Below are 18,072 nucleotides of genomic sequence, written 5' to 3' on the forward strand. Positions count from 1 at the left end.
AATGACGTCACTTACGACGCCCCTGCCGCTGCGCAATCACTAAGTAAACCAGTACTTCATTTTATATAGACCAAATGCGTATATCATTTTGGAGGATTGAAAAGAACGGAACGCAGAAAAAAGATGGCGGCCAACATGGCGCGAAGTAAGTATTAATATTGTTGTTTATAAAAAAAATGCTGGGCAGCTGGGCTCTCATACATCTTGTTCTGTAGAAGTAAAGTCGTCTTCAGTTGGTGGTCAGGACGAGTGGAGTGTAAGAGAAAGACTGATTTTAGCGTCTTCTGTACTACGTAGCGGAGATCAAAATTGGTAGGTGTATAATTTTCAGTATTTGACTATTTGAACTTCAAAACCTTTTGCGTACAAATCCTAAAGTGTATAGTAAAATAAACCACAAACGCTATACTTAAAGGTGGAACTTAGACACTCGCACCTTAACTTTAAATCTTCCCTGCACTTAAAATTTCATTGAAAACTGACCATTTCAGGCAGATGTCTTTGAATATCACAAATTGTGAGTTACATTCCATGTTTAGGAAATTTTCAAACACAAAATAATAGTAATATCCAATCATAGGCATTGAGTACATAGAACTGACTACATAATCTATTCTAAAATTGTCAATGAGATCTTTAATTTGTTCGAAAATTCTTTGCAGGGTATCAGTAAGCCGAACCGTAAAACCCATTGCGGATTCAACATTTGGTGTAAAACCACGTCCTCCTGACTTCTTTTCCCAAAAGGTACAAGTTAATAGCCTGTTTATGCCCTGAGTAACTTTGTTGACAAAACTGTTAACCAACTATATATCCTCTGTTATTTCAATAGCTGTGACTAGATGCCTTGTCTTTTAGTGGAGCTATTTCATAGATTTTAACCTTTGATTTCACCAAAAGCAAATTTATTTCTGTTATATATATAGAGTTGTGCTGCTCAATATTCAGAAATGTTGGAGAAAGTATCTACACCTAAGTAAGTTAATTTTAATTACATCATTTGAAAAAATAGATAACAATCCTTCTCTTTCAGCGGAACACAAAATTTTTCATTTATTTTAGACGAAAAAGAACTAATGAAGCTGGAGGCACAGGTAAACTTTTGCCTGGATTTTTGGGTAAAAGATTGGTTTTCCAGCAGTGTGTGATGGAAACAGTGTTGATGAGTATTTTCTCATGATTATAGAAACCCCAGGAGAACAAATTGTTAGAACACTTACGTTTGAAAGGATTGATGAGTTGAAAAAACTTATCAAAGATGATCAGATGAAGTATAGGTATGTTGAAAACACCATCTGGTTTTATAGCTCTGGTGAATTAATATTAGTTGTGACAGTGATACTTTGAATTACTAATAAGGCAAGATGAAAAAGATAAATCTCATGAATAGTCCAGTTGGGAAAGCATTTATCTTAGCAAATCAAAGGTCACAGGTTTGATTCCCCCTGTACATGTTTAAATTGATTGTACTCTTCTTTTTGCAGAAAGCTAAAGTCTGAAATTGAGATGATTCTAAGTGGGAAATGTGATGATAGATTGCCAATAATTTATGAAAGTTTGCAGAAGTATGTTTTTTAGTAATTATGCAGTATACTTGCTACTTACTTTGTGCTTGCCTGTACCAAATACTGTTATACCAGATTAGGAAGTCATAGTTACCTTTTTCCCATCTTTTCCTTGGATATTATAGCTCATTTTTTCTCAATTTTCAGTAGATCCAAACCACAGATGGAACCACCATCAGGATATAGCTCTGCCCAGCAACGTGAACCAATGAAACTTCCACAGTATCCTCAACATGTTCCACAATCATCATCACTTTCAGGTACAATGTTTTATATGTATCTGCTTTAGTCTTGAAAAGGGCAATGCTGTAAAGCATTATAGTTGCTTAAATTGAGAGAATATAATAAACTTTAACAAAAAATATTCTTTTTTCAATTTTAGCCACACCAGCTCAACAACCATTAAAAAGTCCTATATCCCCATCACCTCAAAAGATGAAGAATCTTCGAGTACCAAAACCTACAGAAAGGTTTGGAACAAACATATTGGATAATCAAATAGGAGATTGGTTGTTTACCAAGTTGATTAAAGTCTCTAATTTAATGGTTTTAGATTTCAGAAGTATCAGCAACAGCAACAAGCCCGTCATGGACATACTTCATCTCAAAGCCAACAGCAATATAAACAGCAACTTAATGCATTAGAGCAACTTCAAAAACAACAACAACTTCAACAATTCCAGCAGCAGTTACAACAACAGCAAATGCACCAACAACAATTTCAACCACAACTCCCACAACAACCCCATAATAACATGATATCCACAGACGGACCATCTCCTGTAATACAGGAACACGCTCCAACATCACAACAGTTTTTTCGTTCCAATGGTCAACAGGAAATGGCACTGCATCAACAACAGGTAAAATTCTTCACTATAATAAATAAAAATAAGTTAGAGAAGATTAAAAAAAAGTTAATACCTTTTTTTAGCCACAACTCATAACACCAGCAGTTCCAGCAAGTTTCCCAAGTAGTGTTCCTGATAAAAGTCATCTAACACATCTTGTACAGCCAGGACATAATACAGTCAAAAAAGAACTTAATGATATCATAATGGAGATAGATGTTCCTTTTGATAAACAAGTAAATGATATTCAAATTTATTTATCTTTCAACTACAACAGTATATTTCCATCATATATTTCCATTACAAAATGACAATATTCTTGTCACACATGTGACATTGCTGTTTCTTCAGGCTTCATATTTTGCATGTAACAAAACATTGAATAGCATTGTCATGTGTGTGACTAAAGAATCACCCTAGCTCATACATTATATTTTTCTAGACAAAACATAAAGTCAGTCCAAACATGAAGGAAACACCCTCTGCCCAGGAACCTATAATTGACAATGGTGTTCAAAGTCCAGCTCCATTAAGTGGTGCAACATCATCAGGGCTGTTATCCACCTTGTTAACTACACCTGTTAAAGAAATCAAACATGTTGCTGAGACAATTAACCAGGTATTACTCATATAAACTCAAGTGAAACTCAGTTTCAAAGAATGATTTTCACAGCACTATAGCAGGAATGAATAAATTAATATCAGGATATATGTAATTTATAATATAATTCATGTGTATTGAAAGTTACTATAGTGAGACTCTTTTTTGTAGAGTTCTGAGCAAGAGAGAAATGAAACAATGTCACAGCAAAGATCAGAAATTTCAATTCCTTTTTTAGGTACAGTAGTAAGAATTCACATCAATAATTTTAAAATAAAAATTTTGTGGACAATCTTACTAAAAGAGAAGGAAGTAATGCCTAAGCTGCTTGCCTATATTTTAACTACTTCATACTAACTAAATATTGTTCCTTTACAGATGAAAGTATTCCTGCAAGCAATGCTCAGAATTCAAAATCAAGGATAACTACACCATCAGCAACTGAAGTTGCACCAACCTTGTCCAAACTCCTCACTACAACAGCTTCAGTTAATGGTAAACTGCAGTCTTCAACTGAAACACCCCAGGTAACAGATAGTATAATGTAGTTCTTAATTATCTCAATTGAGTCATGTTTCATTTAGCCAATTTCTGTGTTCTGTAATATGTATTAAAATAAGATTCTAAAGCATTATTCTTGCTTTAAAACATTCTTCTGGTACAATTTCTAATATGTTTTGTTATTAATGCATAATTTTAGACTAAGAAACCTTCAACATCAAAGTCTGATGAAACATTGCTTGTGCAAAAAAATTCTCTTGGTAAAGAAAAATTCAAAACAATTTTAAAGAATTCATGCACTCATTGAAATCAATTTCATTTATTTTCCTGAACTTGAATTTAACCAATTTTTTACAGAGTCTGCACCTAGGAACCAGAAGCCATCAGAGGTTAGTTACATTTTAATTACAATACATATTACTTTTCAAATAAGCAAGATAATGTGTTGTATTTCAGGATGATCCACTATCAGAATTATTGACAGACAGCATTAAGGTGGGACCAGTTCAAAAACTAAAGTTTGTTGCACATAAAGTAACCTTCACATAAATGAATTTTATTTGTTTTAGGAAGAAGCTGCTAAAGAACAGTTTGATAAAGAAATTTTAGATCGACCTACACCCAAAGTATTGGTCAGTATTGATGAGGTGAAGCCAAAACCTGAAAAGAGACGGCCAGGTAAGTCTTGTTTACCAAAAAAGGCCATACCAATCAGCAGAATGTTCCAGTGTAACCATTTAATTGTATTTTTCTAGGTCGTCCAAGAACTAGAAAACCACCAAAGGTTAAATCTGTTTGTCAACCATGCAAACATATTCAGTTAAATGATGATGTAAAATTTGTTCCTTTAGGAAACTGAAGAAGATGATGCAGAAGAAAGTTTCAAAGAGGTTTGACAATGAAATGAAAACAAAATGAGATTACTAAATAGAGTACTACATTACTAATTTACTATACCAAACTATTATTTTTAATACCCAGTTGTGTGTGAAAGAAGGTTTCCCACTGCTCTTTCTTATTAGAGTGTGAAGCCATCGGATACAAAAGTTGAAACAGATGAAAGTGAAGAAAGATATAAGAAATGTGAAGATGATTTAAAAAAAGAAGATAAATCTGAGCTTAGTGTTCAAAGTAGTTTTGGTTCAGAATCCATACCAGATAGTCCAGCTTCGCAAGTATCACAAAGGTAAGTGAGATTGTACAGGAAATAATGTATTGGCTTGCAAACAATATCAATTTTGTTCAATTTTGTTTTTATTTCAGTGGCAGTGATGACTTGGAGTCATTACAGGCACAGAAGAACTGGAAAAAGTCCATTATGCTTGTATGGCGAGCTGCTGCAAATCATAAGTATGTGCACATTAGACATTGGAAATATGGTATATTGTCAGACATGGAGAGAAATGTCTGTTTCATTATTATGGGCAGTTAAGACAATGATTCAAGCATGTTAATAAATAATAAACCTAATTGTGATATTTTTAGATATGCAAATGTGTTTCTTCATCCTGTCACAGACGATGAAGCTCCTGGTTACCACAATGTCATCTACCGGTATTCTATATATCACCCTGGGGCTGGTTGTATGAAAGCCGGATAGCGCTATCCACCCGATAGTGATTTTTTTCATTGCTTTAAAATCACCCATTGTTTGATATAACTTTGATTTAATCTTAGTATTCCTAAATTGAGGATCCTCTTTAATAATTGTTGGTTCGCGCTATCCGGCTTTCATATAACCATCCCCTGTTCTTTTAGATCTTCCTGCATGTTTTAGAAATTAATATAGAATATTTTTTATGATTTTTGCTAATAGACCAATGGACCTATCAACTATCAAGAAAAACATTGAAAGTGGTGTATGTATCAATGTTTTTGATCAGGTTATAAATAATCTGCGAACTTTACTTCAATTGAATGTGTCAAATTCTTAAGGTGATTCGTACAACAAGCAGTTTCCAACGAGATATGATGTTAATGTTCCAGAATGCTTTAATGTATAACAGTGCCGATCATGATGTGTATGTATATTTGAATAACAATGTATAAAAATCTAAAAAATGAAACAGGGAAACCTCAAAAGGTTAAGATTAATCCCTGCAGGAAAAATATGAGGGTTGAAATTCTATTAATTCTCTTATAACCCAGATATCGCATGGCTGAAGAGATGAGAGAAGATGTCATGGAACAGATCCAGGTAAATTATAATTTCATTTTTGAACATTTCAATATGCAAAGAAGAACATAGCCAAATTCTTAAAAAAATCATGTATAAACATGACTTTGTTATTTTATTAGTCGTACATTGCCACTCAACTGATGGTCCAGTCAGACAGAGAATCTAAAATGTTGAGAGGCCACAAAACAGATGGTAAGTGTAAATGTTAACATTTTTTCATTATCAAACTCCAAGGCATTGGAGGGAAGGATTTGTGAAGCAAAAATGAGTTTTTGTCATTGTAGTGTTTCATTTCTCTCTGTAACTTGCCATCAGAAAGGCATATCAAGATGGACCATGAATGGACTCAAACACAACACATGTGACAACTTTAAAAAACTATAATCTTTACAATTCCCACAAATTTGGGTAACCTCAAAATATTTACAAAATTAATCTCAGCAAACTTTCATAGTTTTTACCAAGGATCAACATTGTGACAATAATAAACACACTTTCTCCCTAAAAATGTCATTGCTTAATTCTTCAAAGAAATCTTAACCTTATCAATATGTGTGAAACATTCATTAGTTGCAGGTGTATTCATTCTTTTAACATTGCCATAATCCTGTGTTGTAGCTTTTTCAGTTTTTAACAGTAAATTAGCTCAGTGTAGCTGTAGGCTGTAGCGCATACTGGCACTTATTAATCAACATACAATTTTGATACAAGTGAAAAGATATCATCTTTTTGTTCACTTGGAGGGTCCCATTCATGAAGTTTCCTTCTCCAACATCGAACCTGACCAGTCCATGATCTTGTGCTGCAACTTTGAAATTTATCCGGAGTTTTTGGGTCTTCCACACTTCGACAGTGACTGAAAATAAAAACAATATATCTTTATAAGGTTTCTATCTAGAGTAAATTGCTGCTCACTATTTCATATCCATAAGACCATCACCACTCACCGTGGTTTTTCTGTGATATATCTACCATAAGCTGATGTGTTTTTACCATAGTCGATTTGTTTCTGCCTTTGAGCTAGACGATGCTCATCAGTCAAAATGGGTTTGTGTTCTTTTGTCTTTGTATTTTCAGAATCACTTTTATCGGAAAGGAGAAGCTTTCTTTTAAAGCTGTGTAAAAAACAATATTGCTTATCCACATTTCAATCAAACTTTAGGATTCAACTAGCCAGAAAATCACAGCATGTAATGGAAAGTCTTTCATACCGTTGCTTCCTATCAAAATTATTTCTTTTATTTTCTTGCAATTCTTCCTCATCCATGTAATCTGCCCAATTTTTTATTGGTTCAGGAGTATACCTGTAAACATCAAATTCTGAGTGAGCAACAACACACAAGTAGAGATATTTTTATTCACAACTTTAATATAGTAGTGCAACTTTACTGACCATGGATCAAATATATCATTATTAGTCAAAGGAGGAAAGTCTTTGCCATTTTCTTTATTGGTCTGAGGACTTGATTCATTTGACACTGTTTTCCATCCTTTCCACGGTTTTGTAGAATCTGTGCTTGCATCTGATGCAGATGGCAGTAAAGAGGTATACTGCAAATTTGGAATGTCTTGTAACCTGATAAAAAATATTAATGTCTTAGTATTTACCAAATTATGTGGCTAAATTCTGTACCATTAATCTGTGTGGTTACCACCAAGCGACAAGAATGATGTAGTCAGACACCTGCTGTATCAGAAATCTACAATTTCTGCCAAATGCGAATAAAAGATTGCAGCATAGTCGAGGTATGAGAAAAACCTCACAAATTAATACCTGCTTTGTTTGAACCTTTTACGCTGTTGTGAGTCATTATAAAATTCCCTTTCACTCGCTGTTCTATGTCTTCTATCAACAGGCATGTTTACTATGCTTAAAGGCCGCGACTTTCCTTCAAATAAACGTCGTGAAAAGAAAAAAACGTGTGCAGGTCTCAGTTGTTAACAAATTCTGGCGGTAACAACACTATTATTTCTTTCCAATCTGGCGCGTCTTTCTAAATGACGTAATTGTTTCTGAACCAATCAGTGGGCAAGAATTTAGAGAGATCTTAAATAACAAACTGGAATGATAATGTATCCCCAGAGCCTCTTCGCGCAGAACAACACGCGGTCACAAGTCACAACGCGGTCGTCCATTTTGTTTTTCCTCTGTCGAAAGAAGCGTTTCTTATTTTAAGTATGTCAGGTCGCTATACTCGTCCTCCTAACAGTTCTCTTTTCATCAGAAATGTCCATAACGATACCAAGTAAGTTTTTTTATTGCTTACAAGGCTTTTCAGTGTTATTTGTGTTAATTACCAATCTACTTTTGAATATACTAGGCCGGAAGATTTGAGACGAATATTTGGGAAATATGGTCGAATTCAAGACGTCTACATTCCTCGAGATTATTACACAAAAAAAGTCAGAGGATTTGCCTACGTACAGTATCCTTTCTATTGTTCAAATCTAGGCTATAATCGGTGAAATCATTAAAACAAGAGTAAAAATTTTATCAAGGTGTAAAAGTAGCCATTTTTAGGACCAAACTAATGGATGTTTTGTGGATGATTAAGGATACATAGGGGTAAAATTAAGTTTATTTCGCATATAACGGTTTATATTACAATGCTGTGAATACGGCTGAGAGAAATCTGTTTACAACTGTATTAATATTGTGACCTATTTCTCTTGTCCTTCTTATCCATAAATTATCCTGATATTCTCATAGAAAACCAGATTATTATTACATTTAGGTATTTAGGTGAATTAAATAATTGATTTATTGTATTAGCCCTAAATCAACATTAGTGCAACATACTTGTGGAGTGTTTAAAAACATAGCAAATTTTCTATACCTATTGAACCAAACAGTTAGAGAACTGAGCATTTTAATGGAAGGTTTTCTTGTAGGATTGGAGAAAAAGATTGTAAGTTAAAGCAAAAGCTGATAAAGATAGTATGTTGGCAAACTTATTTTACTGCCAAGCAAGTCTTTCAAAAGTGAATGTAAAGACAAAAAGATAGAGTAATGTTAGATTTGAAAAAGGCAAAGCTTAAAGAACCAAGTACATGTAAGTTTAATGGCAATGTAAAATGTGTTAAAATCAAGTTTAAATAGTAACTTTCTTTATAAATAGGTCGATAGGCTTTTCCTTATTTTAAGCTGTTAAAATCACAATTAACAATATTTGCAGGGTATTCGCAAGCAAGTAAGGCCATATGTTAACAACTAGTCAAGCTTGGTTTATGGTTTGAAAAAGTTTAGCTCCCAAAAGTAGCCAAGCTACGGAACAAATTTATCAAAGTTATTATCAACAAGAAAAAATGGGTCATTGTGAAAGAGTTAAACAAGTGAAAGTTTTAAGGAAAAAGTGTTTGGGTGAGTTCTAGTGTAGATCGTTCTTAACAATGTAAAGATTTGAAGATATCCGTGATGCAGAAGATGCCTTATACTACCTGGACAGAATAATTGTGCTTGGCCGGGAACTAGAGGTTCAGTTTGCTGAAGGAGATCGAAAAAGTAAGTATGTGGATAGTGGCGTGTGAATTATTTTTGTCATGTTCAAGAATTAAATTTGATGCAGCCACAATGCAAAAGAAATGCTGGTTGTAAGAACTGGATAATTATGGATATTTTCAAAAATAATCTATAGATGATCTCATATATAGTTTCCATCTGTTTAGCTCCAAATCAAATGCGATCAAGAGATCTTAAATCTTCTTTTGGGTATGAGAGGTATAAGATATACAAGTAGTTTCTTATAACAAGCAGCTTATAGTGCAACTATTCATTGGTTGAGAGCTAAACTATCTTTTAATCTCCTCAAATCAGCAGTCATGTGCTTAAGAGGTTCAAGATATTCTAAGCATGAACTGTTAATTAAAATTCAAATGGCGCTGAAATTTTTAATGCCATTAGTCAAATGGTGCTGAAATTTTTAATGCCATTAGTCAAATGAAGTAGACTTTTTTTTTAATTTTTTTTTAATCTCAAACCAAAGGTTCTATATACATATTTTATAATTTTTTATCAACATATTGTAAATAACTTTTATTTAGAATTGTAAATATTATCTATCACTTTTTTTATTAACAATTGCCACAAGTATGTAGGAGCAAAAAATAGGAAATAATAAGTTTTTTTGCTTAAAAAATTGATCAATATTCTGATACTCACTCATTTGTCATTGCAGAAGATCAAGAAGCCGAAGTCCCAGGTAGATTTAACATCATTGAATGAAGTTGCTGTTAAGGATTTCAAACTGGTATATATAACATAAATTTTTGTTTAATTAAGGTCAAGAAGATCAAGAAGTCGTAGTCCCAGGTTAGTGAACTAATGTTTTTGAAAGTGGCTTTGATATTTGAACTTTAGGCATTAAGCTGATTACCATTTACAGACGATCAAGGCATCCTAGACGTTCATACTCTCGCTCAAGATCTCGTACTCCAGAGAGGAGACGTGGAAGAAGGTCATCAGAACGTCGTAGTCTAGATAACCGTCACTCAAAAAGTCAGAGCAGAAGTCCGTCTAGATCCCCTGCAAGATCAGATGGACAACGTGATGAAGAAGGAAGTCCTAGAAAATCTCCGGAGTGACGTTATGGACAAGGTTTTATTGTGTGTCATTGAACAGTTAAATTGTCTTGAGATAGTCATTGTACTCCATTGTATATAAAAAATAGACATCCCTTCTATACATGTTTAGCTATAAAAATAAATGTAGTGTTAGAATATTGTGACATGTACTTTCTCTCACCTTAGGGGCTTCCCTGCTGTATTATGGTACCTTTTTACATACATTGTATTCTTATTTGTGCTAAAATAAATTTTTTGCCTCCCAATGGAGAAAGTAAATAGTTTTGTAGTCAATGACTGAAGTTTGTTTTGTGTAATTTAAAGGCTTTTTGAACAGCCTTGAGGTTGGTAGGGTAGTTTCTTTCTCTTTTCACAAAACTGTCATCATTATCATGAACTGGCCTACATAACATAATCAATTATAGTAGCTCTGTACAGTACAGTTGACCATGCAGGAAAAACAAATATATAATGCAGCATATCTTCTTAAAAAGTTTGGTGCAGATCTATCATGCCTGAATGGAAGGTAGGTCTATAGCTAGCAAGACTTGGCACAAATAAAAGTTGTGGTTTTTGTAATGTTGGTTGCCGATGTAAAGATATATTGTGGTTGATTTTTGAAAACCAAAGTGTTTTATACCTATTTAAGGTGTGATCTGTAGAGGGTGGGGGCTTGATTACTGTAAGACTGGGGGTGTCTTGCCACACTCCACTAGTTATACATATTCAAAGATTAATCTTTGATACTGTGTATCTGTGGATGGCCTTTTTTGTTTACCATTTTAAAATTTAATGCTAGACACATTTGTGTTGAGTAGCTTCTTCAATAGCGAAAAAGCAAGAATCTCTATTACAGTTCTGAATTGAAAACTACTATAGTTACAGAACCATTTTGTTATGAACTGGTTAAAACCCTTGAAACAAACAGGAAATGACATCATATTACGTCAAAAGTTATTGTTGGGGTCCGGTCTCGATATCGCATGCAGTCAAATGACTCAAATCGTTAAAGTTGTCTTGATGCGAGGATTCTTTATTGCGCTGATTTTCAAAGCTGGGTTAGGGATCTTATGAAGAGAAAACATTCGCTTTGGTTGTGTTGTTATCGTATAAAGGCTATTCGAGGTTTGTTCGAGCTATTACTATATAAATCAAAGTAGGCGTAGATAACTGATACACAGGGTTCGATATGTTTCTAAAATCGTCCGAACTTGGACGAGAGTGTATATAAAAGCTGTATTAAAAGCTGAATATAGCCTGGTTCTCCTGGCCAATTTACGTAAAAACACGGGTGTTTTTATTTCCTCTCTTCTTAACATTTCAGCAAAGTTGATTTATAAAATAGTGTGTAGACATTTCTCTGTTACATTTTTCCTTTTTGTGAATGAGGCTGTATTTTTGTTTATACTGGTTTTAATCCAAAAGTATTCACAGAGGTTCTGAAAGACATTAAGTCCACACGGTTAATTGTATATTCTCATTAGAGAAATTTTAGGGTTGTATTTGGCTGGTAAACTTATCTTTGGCTGATTAACATTAAACAAAACTATTAAAACGTGGTTGCACTATATGCATATATTCTATTCAAGCCATGAGATCATTCCTAGTGTGTCTTGTTTTGTCAGATGCTAAGAATATGAAAATAGATTGATAGCTTCCCAATTGTTATATTTTGGTATAATTGACGCTATATTTTGTCTTTTACTACCCTTATGGTAGTAATTTCACATCATGCTGTTTTCTTTCAGAAAGAATATAGATTTCCCTCACTTATATATTGTACCTATAAAACAGTGTGGTTTTGTCATCTGTATAGACGTTTACCCCCTTTTTACCTTATATTATAGAGACAATTAGCTTGACAAGTTTTTTGAATCTTCAAGAAATATCTGTGAATTTATAAATTGAATTAAATGGAGAAACTAAATTAGGATATATGTGCACTAGATTACTGTAGAATTTTTAACCTAGATGTCAAGACATATTTGTCATTTTAGCTCTCTATCAGAAGTAGTAATAGAACCTACTGGTTGTCTTTTATAGACAGTTATATATTATGGCTAGTTCATCGTCACAAGAGTTTTTTGGCAACTGTCCTCAATGTTCCAAGGTAACGGTTAACTTTGCAGCATAAAGAAACCTTTTGTGAAATATTGGAGTCAGATGTTCCAGAGAAAATTACAAAAATTGGCAATAATTATTATTTGTTTTTTAGATGGATGTTAAAATCTTTCATTGTCCAACACTAGCTGGAAGAGGCCAACATTATTTAAACCTTCCTGGGATGCCATTGCACAGCCATTTTACTTCAAGATCACCAAACCAATGCTGCCCAGCAGCACTTCCAACATATCCATCCTTTCCAATTAGATTTAACAGGTAAGAATGCTCAAGCGACCACAAGGGAAGTGAGCTTTGCATTACAGCAAAGTAGCACCTACTAGCTTTTAAGAGTGCTCAACAGCACCGAAGTGAAGTGAGAATAGTAATGGTACAAACTGCAGATATGCTTCTTTCAGCTTCGTTAGTGCAGCTTGGTACATCCATACACAAGATGACAAGCATATGTTGCTCTCAAGAACCATACATGGTTCAATGCAGAGCTATCTATATATGCAGTTTTTCTTTACCAAAAATGGTCCACTACAGTCTGTTTTATCCTATATGGATTTTTGGTACATGTATTTATGTATTGTATCTGTTAAATGGATGTTAGATGATGAATGTAAACTGTATTTCATTTTATAGCTTTTCTCACTGCTCAAGATCTAGAACAACAAATGTTGAACATAGTCTGGTAATGAGTCCACACATGAGAGTGAATTCATGCTGGCTTAGTCCAATGGAAATTCATCATACCAATCTAACTACAAATATCTCAGCAAATCCTTTACACCAACGTGGTATACCTCGTAGGCATGTTGGGATGGCAACTATTGCACAGGTATGTTAACAAGTGGGAGTTTATTATATACAGAGCCAGCAAAAAGTAAAAATAATTTTTTTGTTTCAGTTGGATGGATTGACACCAAATTGCATGTCATTATATCATCACCGACACTTCCATCATTACCATCACCATACACAGTCAAGAATTAATGTCCATCCATATGCATCAGCTCTTCAACCTAGGGTAAGGTGAATTTTTTTATGTTAAAACTATTTATCAATGTTAAAGCACTTCCATGAATGGGGTTAGATCACCTTTATTGATATATTAAGTGATTTTTTGTAACAAGACTTTGATAATGAAAAAAGTAGATTTTCTCTTACTAACTGCTGGGGTACTTGTGGAAAATTACCCATAATGTTATCCAATAATTATTTGTCCTATGGAAAAGTGGGTGGTCTACAGGTTTCAAGTAGATGTTTTCTTAGTTATTTGGAAATGCGAAATGCAAAATTTATAAGATTGGTAAAAGAAATATGTCAAAAACAATTTTCAGTTTCATAGACAAGCGGCTCACATCTCAAGGAATAGTGAAGAAAATCCAGATCCTAATTTTATACCAGTAATGACATCTGAAACACAACTTCCTTGGGAAAGACTGGAAACCAGACAGATAGAGGTTGAATGCATATTTTTTTGTTGATATAGATATGGTTGTGTTACACATTTTTGCATGCTACAGAAAACCCTGACCTCTGCCAGGAAACCCTGACCTCCATTAAAAACCAACCTTTAATATTGTCTAATTATGAGCAACAACAGTTGTGTGGGTGGAAGTGGGACATTTGACAGTCTAGTATGGAGCAAATCTCTTCTCAGTAGTAGACAATAAAAAAATGGAGACCACTTGTACTTTAGCTGCAGAAAATAGGACTTACCTGTTATCTTGGGTATCTTGCTTCATATTCTTTCAATATTTTGTTTCAAATATTTGAAATATTTTTTGCAGAATGTTGTAAACTTGGAAGATCTGATTGTTGATGAAAAACCAAGAGGGATATCAAAATCCGTTTTAGACAGTCTTCCTACATACAGGGTTGCCTCGAAAGTTAAAAATGTTTGTGAATCACATTGTGTTATCTGTTTGATGGAATTTGAACAGAAACAACAAATTAGAATATTGCCATGCCTCCATGAATATCACAGCAAGTGTATTGATAAATGGCTTAAGGTATATTCTATTAGAAGACATTACAAATCTTAGCCAATCACCAATTACATTCCATGCCTATTTTATAATCCAGGGTAGCAGATCATGTCCAATATGCAGAAAGGAGGTTAAAGCAGTTGATTAAACAGACTACTTGCAGTTTTTCACGTGATGTGTGCAAGAATCACCAAAGTGAAATGAAGAATATACAATGAATGAAAGTATTACCTAAAATATTATTGTACACACTCTTAAACATGCATAATGTTTATTTGCACATTGTCTTGAAATTATGCTCTGTGGACAGAAGCCATTAATATTATACAGGAACGTTTCAAAATCTCAGGCTTGTAGATACATTCAATATTGCTTTGCCTGTGCTAGAGTGAAGTTGGCATGTTTCTATGTTTTAATTTCATATAGAAGTTACAAAAGTTAAAGATTATTTTCATAAATTTGTATATTACTTATATAAAAAACAGTAAATGTTTCCATGCCAGAAAGGGTTTAAAGTATTACCATTTTACCTAGTTGTAGACTTGTGGTATAACATAAAAGTAATATAATAAATGTAGTCATGTTGTGTGAGCATAGATTGGTGAGGTGAGGTGAAGGAGTGATGGTGGAAAGCATGGTGGAAATCATGATGGAAATGTCTTAATGTTTATGTAATTAATGTTTTTGTAATTGTTTTTTTAACAGCAAAGGCAAAGCTGTATGAAGAATAGTTAGTTGGCTGGATTGTCATTTGTTGCCTTCTCCATTGGAAATGATTGAGCGTGATCAAAGTAAAATGCTAGATGGAATGTGGGTAGGGGGCAGTCATGGGGCAGTGAGGCTATTTCAGATCTGTCTGAGCACCAATTTTTGCGAGGTTTATCAAGAATTTGCTTAAATTTGTTCTGTTTTAGGTTGCAAACACTACCAAACAGAGAAATAAAGATAGGAAACATTATCCCACTCAAAAATAGGTTATAGTCCAGATGAAGAATCGAATTCACTAGTGCATAATAAATACAGGTCAGTGGTCTATTGCATTGTGGGCAATGTGGTGTGACCAAATTAGCCAATCAAAAGCTGCAGTTTCGGTCATGTGACAGTTTTTGACAGATTGAGTGATTGACAGTCAGTTTTCAAGACCATGTGGACAATGCGGTGGCAAGGAAATTCGCTCTTCGTTGCAAGAAAAGAAAACCAGGTGTGTGTATCTCTGAATACTCTGCATAAAAAGAACGAAGATACTATTCAAACAATGTTTCAAATATTTAAATAGTTATTAAGCACTTTTTTGTCTTTTACTGTTTCATTTTAGGCCGAAATCCGTCGACGAAAGCTGGATTCAATGGTCGTGAATTGTACAGTATGTGTTAAATAGTCTCTTATCTGTTAGTTATTGAACTAAAACGTTTATCAGCCAGGCTAGAATGGTTCTGTCTTCAGTATTCGTATCAATAAGTGTCAATTATTAAGGCAATAAGTGTCAATTATTAAGTGCAGAAAATTAAGTGCAATTTTTCAGCGTATTTAAGCCGCTGCTAGGCGCTTTAAGTTTCCTTGTTGTAAGCAAAGTTAGAATAGCTTCAGCATAGTATTCGTAACGATTTCTACTAATTTGCAGGAGAATTAGGTCCACATTTTCAGCGTGTTTAGCGAGTTTCCATGTGTTTTTGCAACGTCGGTGTTTTTCAAGTTTGTGGTCGCCGCCGTTCAACTTTTAGGACATTTTGTTTAGTTTTTAAAGCTTTCTTATATTGTAAGCAAAGATAAATTAGTTCTGTCTGAGTATTCGTATAAATTTGCAGAAGAATTAGGTCCAAATTTTCAGCGTTTCTAGCGAGTTTCCATGCATGTGCGTGTTTGCAACGCCGGTGTTTTTCAACTTTGTACTTGTAGTCGCCGCCGTTCAACTTTTAGATCATATTGTTTAGTTTTTAAAGCTTTCATTTATTGTAAGCAAAGATAAAGTAGTTCTGTCTAAGAATTCGTATAAATTTGCAAGAGAATTAGGTCCAAATTTTCAGCGTTTCTAGCGAGTTTCCATGCATGTGCGTGTTTGCAACGCCCCGGTGTCTTTTTAACTGTTGTAGTCGCCGCCGTTTAACTTTTAGTTTTAGAGCATATTGTTTAGTTTTTCAAGCTTTCTTATATTGTAAGCAAACATATAGTAGTTCTGCCTGAGTATTCGTACCAATTTGCAGAAGTATTAGGTCCACATTTTCAGCGTGTTTAGCGAGTTTCCATGCGTGTTTGCAACGCCGGTGTTTTTCAACTTTGTAGTCGCCGCCGTTCAACTTTTAGATCATATTGTTTAGTTTTTAAAGCTTTCATATATTGTAAGCAAAGATAAAGTAGTTCTGTCTGAGAATTCGTATAAATTTGCAGAAAAATTACGTCCAAATTTTCAGTGTTTCTAGCGAGTTTCCATGCATGTGCGTGTTTGCAACGCCGGTGTCTTTTTTAACTGTTGCAGTCGCCGCCGTTTCACTTTTAGTTTTAGAGCATATTGTTTAGTTTTTGAAGCTTTCTTATATTGTAAGCAAACATATAGTAGTTCTGCCTGAGTATTCGTATCAATTTCCAGAAGAATTAGGTTTTTTTTGGTGTATTTGGGCCGCCGTGCGGGGCTTTAATCTCGCCGCTCGCCGTCTTCTTTTTAAATGAAGGTCTTGAAGCACGCGGCATTTATATTTATACGATAGATAATGGACGTTTGCAAGTGATATCACTGCAGTAAGGTATTGATATATTATGTTTATTCATTTAAATGCGTTTGATTTAAATCACGCCTTCTGCTATTTGATCCCGTAAAAATGTGAATTCGCATGTGCTTCGTTCCATTTGCCGGTGTTCATTCAGGCAAATTAGATTAAGAATATTTAACTAAAATTTACTTGGTGTGTTAAAAAGATGAAAAAGGGGCGTTTAAAAACCCCAAATGACATTATATAAACAAGGCCAAATGACAGCACCATAAACGTTTTTTACCCACACAAAGCCGGTTAATAATCAGCAAGTGTGTAATAGACCTTTTCGGTAAAAACGTCACAACATTATCGTTTTAACTTTTAAATTTAAACTGCTTTGTATTTTACAAAACTTACATTTTCTCTACCTTGTCTTTTTACTGAGTGTTTTTTTTTATTGAAATGAATACAATAAAGCAACATGAGAGACACCTATTGTTGGTTACTTATTAGAACACCCTGAATAATTCTGTATATTCCATATACTACCATCAGAAGTATGGATTGATAAGCATGTAGATATTGTGCTTATACTGTACTTATTATCACTCTTTGATTTATTCATTTTAGTTGTGATGATGGAGAAATGCTACCATTTTGCATGCAAATACAAAATCTAAAATAAAATTCAAACCAGACATTTTATGCAATAAAAATCAAACCAAACATTTTATGATATTTTGGATTGCACGCAGCTCAGATCCCAACCCTTGGTTACATCTTGCATGTTTTGTCAGGAGTAATGAGTAAGTATAAGTGATCAGGGGCCCGGGTCATTTATACTTTCTGTATGCTCGACTGACCTAGTCCGGCATAGGCAAAATATTGCTCTTGGAGCACACAAAAAAAGAGATGCATGTTGAGATTAAAAGGGGGTAAATGGTCGAGTGTTAAATGTCTGTCCATTTTTGAATGAATGCATCTGTTAAATCTTGCTAAATTTGCATGTAATCGAAAATGCATGAAAATTT

At 34.0% G+C, this 18,072-nt stretch overlaps 4 protein-coding genes and 1 long non-coding RNA gene across 8 annotated transcripts; 4 read left to right on the forward strand and 1 right to left on the reverse strand.

The window, feature by feature from the left end:
• Window positions 1–61: 61 nt before the first annotated feature.
• Window positions 62–6,201, forward strand: LOC114516380 (bromodomain-containing protein 8-like). Of its 2 annotated transcripts, none has more exons than XM_028535839.1 (28): window positions 62–145; window positions 216–312; window positions 663–747; window positions 927–976; window positions 1,063–1,094; window positions 1,187–1,277; window positions 1,485–1,565; window positions 1,716–1,825; window positions 1,948–2,035; window positions 2,119–2,428; window positions 2,500–2,652; window positions 2,859–3,035; window positions 3,189–3,255; window positions 3,396–3,544; window positions 3,718–3,778; window positions 3,876–3,907; window positions 3,975–4,013; window positions 4,088–4,196; window positions 4,274–4,302; window positions 4,370–4,408; window positions 4,541–4,704; window positions 4,782–4,868; window positions 5,004–5,072; window positions 5,335–5,377; window positions 5,454–5,539; window positions 5,667–5,715; window positions 5,817–5,889; window positions 5,982–6,201. In XM_028535839.1, exons 1-28 carry the CDS (start codon window positions 124–126, stop codon window positions 5,999–6,001), a joined length of 2,412 nt encoding a protein of 803 aa, XP_028391640.1. In that variant the 5' UTR covers window positions 62–123; the 3' UTR covers window positions 6,002–6,201. The 2 variants fall into 2 exon arrangements, with proteins under 2 accessions (XP_028391640.1, XP_028391639.1); XM_028535838.1 differs by having other exon boundaries at window positions 1,713–1,825; window positions 5,982–6,200.
• A 31-nt stretch (window positions 6,202–6,232) lies between these two features.
• LOC114516381 (histone RNA hairpin-binding protein-like) lies at window positions 6,233–7,701 on the reverse strand. Its single transcript, XM_028535840.1, has 5 exons — window positions 7,472–7,701; window positions 7,091–7,273; window positions 6,909–7,001; window positions 6,645–6,812; window positions 6,233–6,553 (listed from the first exon to the last, which is right to left on the reverse strand). Exons 1-5 carry the CDS (start codon window positions 7,555–7,557, stop codon window positions 6,382–6,384), a joined length of 702 nt encoding a protein of 233 aa, XP_028391641.1. The 5' UTR covers window positions 7,558–7,701; the 3' UTR covers window positions 6,233–6,381.
• Window positions 7,702–7,787: 86 nt separating this feature from the next.
• On the forward strand, window positions 7,788–10,528 carry LOC114516383 (serine/arginine-rich splicing factor 12-like). Of its 3 annotated transcripts, XM_028535843.1 has the most exons (8): window positions 7,789–7,943; window positions 8,019–8,123; window positions 9,096–9,199; window positions 9,364–9,415; window positions 9,873–9,896; window positions 9,977–10,006; window positions 10,080–10,291; window positions 10,444–10,528. In XM_028535843.1, the coding sequence occupies exons 1-7, from the start codon at window positions 7,876–7,878 to the stop codon at window positions 10,276–10,278; spliced, it is 582 nt and encodes a 193-aa protein (XP_028391644.1). In that variant the 5' UTR covers window positions 7,789–7,875; the 3' UTR covers window positions 10,279–10,291; window positions 10,444–10,528. The 3 variants fall into 3 exon arrangements, with proteins under 3 accessions (XP_028391645.1, XP_028391644.1, XP_028391643.1); XM_028535844.1 differs by having other exon boundaries at window positions 7,788–7,943; window positions 9,364–9,406; window positions 10,080–10,524; XM_028535842.1 differs by having other exon boundaries at window positions 7,790–7,943; window positions 10,080–10,524.
• Window positions 10,529–11,230: 702 nt separating this feature from the next.
• Window positions 11,231–14,911, forward strand: LOC114516153. Its single transcript, XM_028535552.1, has 8 exons — window positions 11,231–11,382; window positions 12,301–12,367; window positions 12,473–12,636; window positions 13,006–13,201; window positions 13,271–13,390; window positions 13,704–13,826; window positions 14,157–14,378; window positions 14,452–14,911. The coding sequence occupies exons 2-8, from the start codon at window positions 12,314–12,316 to the stop codon at window positions 14,500–14,502; spliced, it is 930 nt and encodes a 309-aa protein (XP_028391353.1). The 5' UTR covers window positions 11,231–11,382; window positions 12,301–12,313; the 3' UTR covers window positions 14,503–14,911.
• Window positions 14,912–14,952: 41 nt separating this feature from the next.
• Window positions 14,953–17,964, forward strand: LOC114516155. Its single transcript, XR_003686274.1, has 3 exons — window positions 14,953–15,555; window positions 15,670–15,717; window positions 17,672–17,964. It is a non-coding gene; the product is annotated as an uncharacterized LOC114516155 (long non-coding RNA).
• Window positions 17,965–18,072: the final 108 nt, after the last annotated feature.

This window comes from Dendronephthya gigantea, unplaced genomic scaffold, assembly GCF_004324835.1.
Source record: "Dendronephthya gigantea isolate DGI-Jeju-01 unplaced genomic scaffold, DenGig_1.0 000005F, whole genome shotgun sequence".
NCBI lineage: Eukaryota > Metazoa > Cnidaria > Anthozoa > Malacalcyonacea > Nephtheidae > Dendronephthya > Dendronephthya gigantea.